The sequence below is a fragment of the Dipodomys spectabilis genome, unplaced genomic scaffold, assembly GCF_019054845.1.
Source record: "Dipodomys spectabilis isolate Male_0828 unplaced genomic scaffold, ASM1905484v1 ptg000009l, whole genome shotgun sequence".
Taxonomy (NCBI): domain Eukaryota; kingdom Metazoa; phylum Chordata; class Mammalia; order Rodentia; family Heteromyidae; genus Dipodomys; species Dipodomys spectabilis.
Genome location: NW_024870686.1, coordinates 29,129,491 through 29,139,354, shown reverse-complemented (window position 1 = coordinate 29,139,354; position 9,864 = coordinate 29,129,491). Strand labels below are relative to the sequence as shown.

The following is a 9,864-nucleotide window of genomic DNA, read 5'->3' as shown; positions in this document are numbered from 1 at the left end:
AAGAGAGACTTCCTGTCATTCCAAGGTTTCAGCATGTGGGACCAATATGGGCAATGCAAAGTTTAAACAGATGCAAATGGTGAGGGGAGGAGGCAATGTCAGGACTTATTTTACATATTTCTCCAGCTCCAGGTTGAAGTGAAGTCACTCTCCCCTGGGCTTGAATGGTCCATTTCACCAATATTTGCTTATGGAAATAAAGGGGAGGGACAGGGAGAGGAGCGGAGGGTGGAGGAGGGGTTTGCGGCCCCGTGGGCTTTGACCACAGCCCAGCGCCCCAGTAACCTTGTCTGATGTGATCATTAACCTTTCTGGAAAACGCAGCCGAGGTTGGTTAGAATGTGAGGCGCCCCGCACAGATCCTGCACAAGCCGCGTACAGATTGCTTGTTGCTCTCCGGAGTTCTGGCTGTCTTGGAGTGTGTCAGGAAAGAAAAAAATGAGATTTCAACAACTTCTTTGTGTCTTTTTGGTTTTTATGATGAGTCTCCTCCTTACCACCGGACAGAGACCAGGTAGGACTCTGGTACATCTTGGACCGAATGACTTCTTTTTACGCCTGGTTGTGTTGAGTGTGATTGCTGTTTATACTGAAAGTTACTGAGGTGAGGGGCAGTTATTAGAAATGTGTCTGATTTCACAAGTTTGCTATCTATCTTCTGGGAGGGTATTATTATTCGAGTACTTTTAATCACTGCATTTTAAAATATTGATATACGTATATATATGGAGAGAGAGTAATATTTTACTAAGAAAGGTAGTGCTCTAAGCAATTGTAGATACATTGTCCTTGCAAGTTATAAGAAATGCAAATGTTGGTTTATTGATTAAAGAGTTAATAAACCTATAGACAGTTAGGTGAAATGTAAAATCCAAATCAGTTTATTAAAAGCTTGTGGCTGACTGGAGGAAGACAATGTTAGCAGAATTGTGAAAGAAACATAATGACTCAAAGTGAGTCAAAAGTTGCTATTTCTTGCTGGGCGCCTGGAATCCTAGTTGCTCCGGAAGCTGAGATCTGAGGATCGCAGCTTGAAGCCAGGTAGGAAAGTCTTGGAGACTCTTCTCTGATTAACCACCAAAAAGCTGGAAACGCTACTGTGGCTCAAGCAGTAGAGTGCTCAGTGGAAAAGTTCAGGAACAGCACCCAGAACCTGAGTTAAAGTCCCGGCCCAGAGGGCAGGGAAGAGATGCCTGCCTTCCTTCCTTCCTTCCTTGCTTTTCTTTCTCTCTTTCTTTCTTTCCCAGTCCTGGGGCTTGAATTCAGGGCCTGGGAACTGTCCTCGAGCTTCTTTTGCTCAAGGCTACTAGCACTCTACCACTTGAGCTACTTCCCCAGCCTGAGAGATTTCTATAGAACTATATAATCTAAACTATGGATGCCCATAGAACCAAAAATAAGCATGGTCAAGATACATAGCAATTTGTGTGGGTAGCATATTTTTCAAGGATGGTATCAACTATGATGTATTTAACCAACAGAGTTAGGAGACAAAATTACTCTAATGTGCTTTTACTTCAGAGCCAAGGGCCTAAGATTTCAAAGCCCTGGTAAATAAAAGAATTTGAAAGTTATGCCAGTGGCTCACACCTGTAATACAAGTTACTCTAGAGGCTAAGATCTGAAGATTGCAGTTCAAAGCCAGCCTGGGCAAGAAAAGTTCATGAAACTCTTATCTCCAATTAATTATTAAAAAAAAAAAAAAAGCCAGAAATGAAGGCATGGCTTAAAGTGGCAGAATACTAGCCTTCAGCACAAATGCTCAGGGACCTGAGTGCCCAGGCCCTGAGTTCAAGCTCTAGGACCAGCACAACAACAACAAAAAGATTTTGAAAGGTAAAGATTTCTGCCACACAAAAACCTAAGTTTGAATAGAAAAGTGTTCACACATCCTAATTTGTCACATTATTTCCTTGATAATACAACTTCTTCTGTCAGATAAACATGTGGTGCATAACTTTTTTCCTTCTAATTCATGGGAAGTTTGGTTGCTCTCAGGTTTTTTCAAGTGACGCTCCCTGATCCATCCTTTAGCATAGAAAAGAAAAGAGTTCCAAGTCAGCAATTCCTTCTTGTGTTGTTTACAATAATTGCTACTCAACCATTTACATTTTTCCAAAATACAGAAACCTTGGGCAATATTCTTGTAAGATATCTGGAATCAACTTCTAACATAAATAAAAGTGCGAACAGCATTTAGAAGCAATCTTGTAAGCAGGCTATGACAATTAAGATCTTGATCCTAGCATTAACTGTTAGGAGTACATCACATTAACTTTTGTATCATAACAATGGATGAACAAATAGGAAATAGCCACAGCACAGTTTAGTTACAAATATACTCCAATATTTTTTGTTTTTATTAGCATTTATTAGCTGTCAAGGGGAAATTTCACTTCGACATTCCCATGAATACAATGTATCCCAACAAAATCACCCATCCATCTCTCTCCCTTGTCTCCCTTACCCTTCTTAAAAGGATTTCAGTAGCCATCACTGTTATACATTTATACAAAGTACTATGACCACAATCTCCCTCTAGATAGCATAGTCATTAATTTTGTAAGCACTCCTAATATTTTCCTTTCTTTCTTTTCAGCTAATTTGGTCCTGAGAAGAAAACTGCATAGACACAGCTGCCTTCAGAGGCGATGTATACCTCTTCACTCACGAGTACCTTTCCCCTGAGGTATTTCTGGCAGAAGATTCTTCCTCTATTGGAATTAGCTATACCAAAAAATGCTCATTCCTATTTAGCAATATGTACAAATGGCATGCGGTGATATAAATCTTTAGAAGCTGCATGGTCATGAGTGGCAGTGCGAAATGATATGGCGTTTGGGAATTGCTTCTACGGTTTGGGAAGAAAGTAAGACAGACAAGAAAAATCCTGGTCACCATTGAATCTAAGTGATAGCTCAGTGGGAAATAATATTATTGTATATGCTTGAGAATTCTCATAATTAAAATATCAAGCAACAGAATTTTTAAAGTATCTTTAAGCATGTGTTTGGGAAAACACTGAAAGCTGCAGATGTTAACCAGAACAAACACATTTCTCATTGAGACACATTTATGCAATGGTGCCATAATGGTAGGCCAGCCTACTTCCATGTTCAGTGTAGCAAATCAACTCGGTCCCAGTGGCATGGGGGCTTTCCAGCCTCACTAACGGTAGTGGTCTGCTGGTGTATCTTTCAAGATAAAATTATGGGTAGACACCCATTTTTGTTTTTTATAGTCACTAAAGTACCAATGACTTCACATTACCACCCATCTTCAGTAATATTGCTTCATCAATATAGCTGCCCAGAGTGTCAATGAATACTAATAAATACTAATAAATAATGAATACTGGGCTAGGAAGGTGGCTCAGTGGTACAGCGCTTGCCTTGCATGCCTGAGACTCTAGGTTCGATTCCTCAGCACCACCTAAGCAAAAAGAAAAAAGCTGGAAGTGGCGCTGTGGCTCAAGTGGTAAAGCACTAGCCTTGAGCTGAAGAGCTGAGGGACAGTGCCCAGGCCCAGAGTTCAGGCCCCACGACCGGACCCAAAAAAAAGAAAAATAAATAAATAAATAATGACTACTAATAAATAATCTGATGTCCCATCATAATTATTTTAATTCCTTTAGTTCATTTAAAAATATATTCTTTCAAGGAAAACACCAGAAATGGCCTGCAGCTGGTTAACATACACAGGCATCTGCTAAATTAGCTTATTCAGTTGGTCTGTAGACTTGTAGCCTTTATGGCTGTATTCAATGGGTGGAAAGAATGGTTGCTATGCCTATTGTTTAATACATGCTTTTCAACCCCAGTGAAAACCTTGTAGTAGGAAATGAAATTAGAGAACAGCAACTTGGTAATAAGCATTTATCACAGGAGGAGACAAAAAGCCAAGTGTTTTAGGCCAGTGTCTGGAACAAATTACTCTTTGCTGTTAAAAATTATGAAAAGTAAGCTTGGTGAAGAAATTTAGAAAGATACAGTAGAAGACTCCTGAGGAGCTAATGAATCATGATTGAAGCAGGCTTGAAAGGGATCTAATATGTTAAAATATCCTTTGGTGTGCGTTGATAATGTTTCCAGCTGAGCTTTTCAATTTCACCTGGTATAAAATAACAGTAAAATCTGGGTTTAAGGGAAATGAAGAAATGCTGGTTTCCCCAGTCCTCTTTTGTAAATAACAAAGCAGAGCCTAGTGGCATTTCACAATAGCAAGAGATTCTGTGTGCACAGAACAAGATGCCTTTGCAAAATCCAAGCACAAATTTGTAGCCACAATTTACCTTGGCTTTCTCCAAACATTCCCTACCGTAAAAAAAATCAGGGCTTCAAGTAAACCAGACAGAGTAGTGAAATTCAACTTGGCAGAATTAAGGGAAATTTTGACCTATAAACTGACCTTGTAATCCAAGGGAAATTTAAATGAAAGGTATGTAAGCTAGTTAATAAGCACAATCCGTTAAGAAAGTCAGCTGATAGCGTTATAGACCTGCTCAGGTTACAGTGTCCATTTATGTTCTTAGTGTTTAGGCTAGTTCTGCATCCAGTTACAATTCTCTGACAAATGTGTAAGTCACCTGTTGGGATCTAGTGATTATTAGACAAACTCATGTAAGATAAGCATTTCTGATAATTTCCCAAGGTCTTGCTTGCCTCACTAATACCAATAACAAGTCCTACCTTCAAATCTGATAGCACAATTTTCACACTTTCTATGTCTTGCAACAAAGGCACTGTCAACCTAAGTAGTGACTTCTCAGGCAAAACCTCCCTTTCATTTCTCTCCACTCTTCTGCATGCTTTAGATAAAATCTGCTTGTGGCTCTGTGAATCAGAGTCAAGCAAGACTAAAAGGACAGGTAAAGTAAACAACTGACTTAGGCTATTTTCTGGATTAACTCTTTAGCCTCTTTAGACCATTACGTCATTTACACAGATGCCGTTACCCTTGTTCTCCCTTAGCTAGCTCTGTGTGCTCCTCAGTGACCCTAGCATGATTTTATATAATTGATTAAATAAAACAGAAAAGCCAAGCTGTTACAGTGCAAGTTCTTGATATATTCCTTTTTCCCTTCACGCTAGTGGCTCACACCTTGTCATCCTAGCTACTCAGGAGGCTGAGAATTGAGGAATGAGGTTGGAAGCCAGCCCAGGCAGGATAGTAGCCCATGAAACTCTTTCCTCCAATTAACCATCAAAAAAGCCAGAAGGAGGAGCTCAAGTGGTAAGGTGCCAGCCTTGAGTTAAAAAAGCCAAGGGACAGCCCATAAGCCCTGACTTCAAGCCCCAATACTGGCTAAAAAAGAAAGAAAAAAGATTCTAGTAACTTTCCTCTTCCAACTGCAATATTTCAATGCTTTTATTTACAAATATGCACTGGATAGCCACCAGCCCTATTAATAACAGTCTATTAATAACAACACTAGCTTTTTTTTTTTTTTTTGTCAGTCATGGGGCTTGAACTCCGGGCCTGGGCACTGTCCCTCAGCTCTTCAGCTCAAGGCAAGCACTCTTATCACTTGAGCCACAGCGCCACTTCCAGTTTTCTGGCGGTTAATTGGAGATAAGAGTGGCTGGCTTTGAACAGTGATCCTCAGATCTCAGCCTCCTGAGCAGCTAAGATTACCGGCGTGATTATAGCGCCTGGCCACTCTAGGTGTGTGTGTGTGTGTGTGTGGCATCATTTATTTCTAACCATATAAGAACGTAAGTCAATAGTAAAATTCCCACTGGATCCCATTTTCACTTCTCAGAGGTAATGGCTATGAAGAGCTTATTTGTATGTTCATTTACTCTTGTCATCCTCACCTGCACTGACGATGTCTTTCTGCTTCCTGCTGCTCTTCCTTACTGGGACATCGTGACCAAACCACTGCCTTTCAACTCTGTGCAGCTGTCCTCCTGTCTTGGCCTTTCTCATCCGATTCTCTCTTCTCGGCCTTCCTGAAACCCAGTGCTTCAGCGCATGCTAGGCAAACACCTTAGGCACTGTCTTGCCTTGCTTTTCCCTTGCCTTGCCTTTCCCTTTCTAGTCTCTTCCAACTCTGCAACAAGTAAATTCCTCACGGAAAAAAATCAGGATTGTGAAGCCAGGATGGTCGCACAGTGCCCTCTAGTGATCAACCTGTGTTCTCACAGATTTTCTTTCTTTCTTTTTTTTTTTGTTTTGTTTTTGGGTCCGGTCGTGGGGCCTGAACTCTGGGCCTGGGCACTGTCCCTCAGCTCTTCAGCTCAAGGCTAGCACTCTACCACTTGAGCCACAGCGCCACTTCCGGCTTTTTTCTTTTTTGTTTATGTGGTGCTGAGGAATCGAACCCAGGGCCTCAGGCATGCAAGGCAAGCGCTCTACCACTGAGCCAACTTCCCAGCTCCTCACAGATTTTCTTGAATGGGGAGCTGCTCCTTTTCCTCCTGTCTATGTTCAACACCCCTTTCTTCTGAATCCAGTGAACACCCTTCAGTCCTGATCTCAATCATTCATCTAGTGCCCTTCCTTAGCTTCAGTGATGCCAGGCTTTTCTGAGTGGTGCTCTCTTATTACAAACACCTCCTTTAGAACCTGAACTGGGGGTGGGGGGAGGGGGGAGGCTGGGAAGGGAGGTGAAGAGTAAACAAAGGAGGAGGCTGCAATGCTTGGTAAGAAATGTATGCATTATCCTGCCCATGTAATTGTAACCCCTCTGTACAGTATGTTCTCAAATAAAATAAAATTAAATTAAAAAAAAAAAAAAAAAAAGAACCTGAACTGGGTTGGCCAATGGCCTACTTGAACTCACCTAGCTGTTCTCTAGAAACCTCAAGCCCAAGGCTACAGTTCCTATTAAGTCTCTACTATGGCTTCCACCACACTTACCCTCCATCCTCAACTGTTTCTCTTCCAGTATCATGCATGTTATCAAGCCAGGCCTTCCCTGATGACTTTCTTTTTTTCTTTTTTTGTAGTAGTAGGGCTTGAACTCAGGGCCTGGGCACTGTCCCTGAGCTCTTTTGCTCAAGGCTAGCACTCAACCACTTTGAGCCACAGTGCCACTTCCAGGTTTTGAGTGGCTAATTGGAGCTAAGAGTGTCATGGACCTTCCTGCCCAAGCTGGTTTTGACCCATTGATCCTTAGATCTTAGCTTCCTGAAGAGCAAGGATTACAGGCATAAGCCACCAGCACTAGGCACACTTCCAGCTTTATAGTGGTTAATTGGAGGTAAGAGTCTCACAGACTTTCTTGCCTGGGCTGGCTCTGAACTGTAATCCTCAGGTCCTTGATTAGCTAGGATTGCAGGTGTGAGCCATGAGTGTCCAGCCCCTGCATTTATTTATTTGTTTGTTTATTTTTGGTGCCAGTCCTGAAGCTTGAACTCAGCCTGAATGCTGTCCATGAGCTTCTTTGCTCAAGGCTAGTGCTCTACCACTTGAGCCACAGCTCCATTTCTCGCTTTTTGGCAGTTAATTGGAGACAAGAGTCTCACAGACTTTACTACCCAGGCTGGCTTTAACCTTGATCATTAGATCTCGCCTCCTGCCTACTTAGGACGATAGGTTTGAGCATCCAGCACCTGCCTCCTGCATCTTTTTTTTTTTTTTTAGTTTTTCCAAAATTTTTATTGTGATTAAGTGGTTACATAATTTCCCAAATGTGATGCTTAGTTAAAGTCACAAACACATTCTAACTTTCATGGAGCAGATTGTCTATCATGGTCTATAACATTTATGAGTTCTATGAGCTTTGCGATACAGTTATTTCTTCCACATTGGGTGATGTGTACATTTCTTTTGTTTTGCATAGCATCAGCTGTTCCTCTTTCCCACTTGTTTCCTCCCTCCCATCACTGCCATTGTGTGGCTTAGTTCATTTTGGTCAATGTCCAGTGCAGCTGATGGGTCCCAATGTATGTATGCCTCCTGCATCTTTTTAGTGCTTAGTTAACACTTCATTGCAACCATCAGGAAGTGAAATGTGAGGGAAGGGAATGCCTCCAGAAATAAAGCAAGGGATAGAAAAGCGGGCCCCAAACAAAGTACCTATCTTAGCTCAGCAATTCTCCTGTAAAAGATTTATGTTTTCTCATCAAATCAGGAAAGTCTATTTTGCTTCCACCATATACTTAAAAATTATTACTAAAAGCGGGCACTGGTGGCTGTAATCCTAGCTACTCAGGAGGCTGACATCTGAGGATTGCGTTCAAAGCCAGCCTGGAGAAGAAAGTCTGTGAGACTCTTATCTCCAATTAACCACCAGAAAACCAGAAGTGGCTCTGTGGCTCAAGTGGTAGAGTGCTAGCCTTGAGCTGAAGAGCTGAGGGACAGTGCCCAGGCCCAAGCCCCACAACCAACAACAACAACAAAAAAAATTATTAAGCTGTTGAATAGTGTAATTGTATTTAAAGGTTCCTAAAGACTAAACAATGTTGTTTTTTTTCTTTATCTTGCAAATATAGAGCTCCTCAGCTGACTTTACCGAGTCTGCCACAAGACAGGAGTGAAGAAATGATACCCAACCACCCAAAGAACTTCACTGTGCAAAAGTATGATTGCTTAGAGGCTACTGTAGGAAAAGGCATTGTTCAAGAGTACCTGGGATGGTATTTTGGCTCACAGGACCATCTTCTTCCTGACAGAAACTGAGAATCAGTTCCAGTCTGAAGCACCCTTATTTGCCTGCAATTACAATGGTCTCATCTTTTCTCGGACTTTTTCTTTTTTGTAATGGACCAAAAAGAAAAATGCTTGTCAGTGTCTTAGAACTCTCAAATCGCTAAAAGTGCAAGATTTCCAATTTTCCCACACTCTTATAATTATCCAAATGTATTAACTTTGCAGATGTTAAATTTTAAATCAGTTTTTCTGCCTGGCTTTAAAGGATAAAAAGAAATAACTGATTTATTTATTTTGAGATATTAAGGGGGAAAAGCTATGAATTCCTTTAGGTCTTATGAAAGTATGACATTTCCACTTTCTGAGTAATACCTAGTTGAAGTCATAAAAAGAGCCGAAATCATTAACTGTAACTCATTTTATTTTAAAATGGCAGTGTTTGTTCATTTCTGAATCTTTTCCTCATCTTGTAATAAGCAAAAGCCAACATTCAACGTTCTGGTTTACACACTTGATTAGTTTGTGTAGTTTCTTTAAAAGATCTGCCTAAAGTTAGTATCTAAATCACACTTATGCCAGTGTAGCCCTAGCTGGGCAAAACCTGTATCTAATAGATAAGTGTTCATCATTCTAGTAAAGATTTTGTTTTGTTTCTGTGCTATTCAACTCAGGATGTTAATATGCAAATAAAAAGTCAGAAAGAGTTTAGGGATACAATTATCCAATGAAGAAACTATCCTGTCTACATCTGAACTGTATTAATTTAAATTAGGTTTTCTCAAGTGGCTAAATATATTCTTACTTGGTATTTATTGAAAGGCTGCTAGTTTAATGCTAGTAACTATCAGTTGCTCAGATAACAAATTTTCCAACTTATATCTTGACTCCACGTCAAGCATTGTAATTTGTAGGCAATACAGAGTGGTAGAGGTTATCAAAATGTCAACATTAGCCAGACCCTGGTAGCCCATGCCTGTAATTCTAGCTACTCAGGAGTCTGACATCTGAGAGTTCTGGTACAAAGCCAGCTAGCCAGAGGAGAAAAGTCCTTGATGCTCTGCTCTCCAGTTAACTAGCAAAAAACAAAACCTATAAGTGTAGCTCTGGCTCACATTGTAGGACTGGCCTTGACTGAAAAAGTCAAGCAAGACCAAGAGGCCCTGACTTCAAGCTTTAGTATCAGTGTGTGTGAGTGTGCATGCACATGCACACACGCGCGCACACGCGCGCACACACACACACACACACACACACACACACACACACACA

The 9,864-nt window shown here is 41.0% G+C and overlaps 1 protein-coding gene across 1 annotated transcript; it reads left to right on the top strand.

Annotated features, from left to right (window-relative positions):
- The first annotated feature begins 207 nt into the window (after positions 1–207).
- Positions 208–9,462, top strand: Apela (apelin receptor early endogenous ligand). Its single transcript, XM_042701012.1, has 3 exons — positions 208–514; positions 2,600–2,689; positions 8,439–9,462. The coding sequence occupies exons 1-2, from the start codon at positions 439–441 to the stop codon at positions 2,686–2,688; spliced, it is 165 nt and encodes a 54-aa protein (XP_042556946.1). The 5' UTR covers positions 208–438; the 3' UTR covers position 2,689; positions 8,439–9,462.
- Positions 9,463–9,864: the final 402 nt, after the last annotated feature.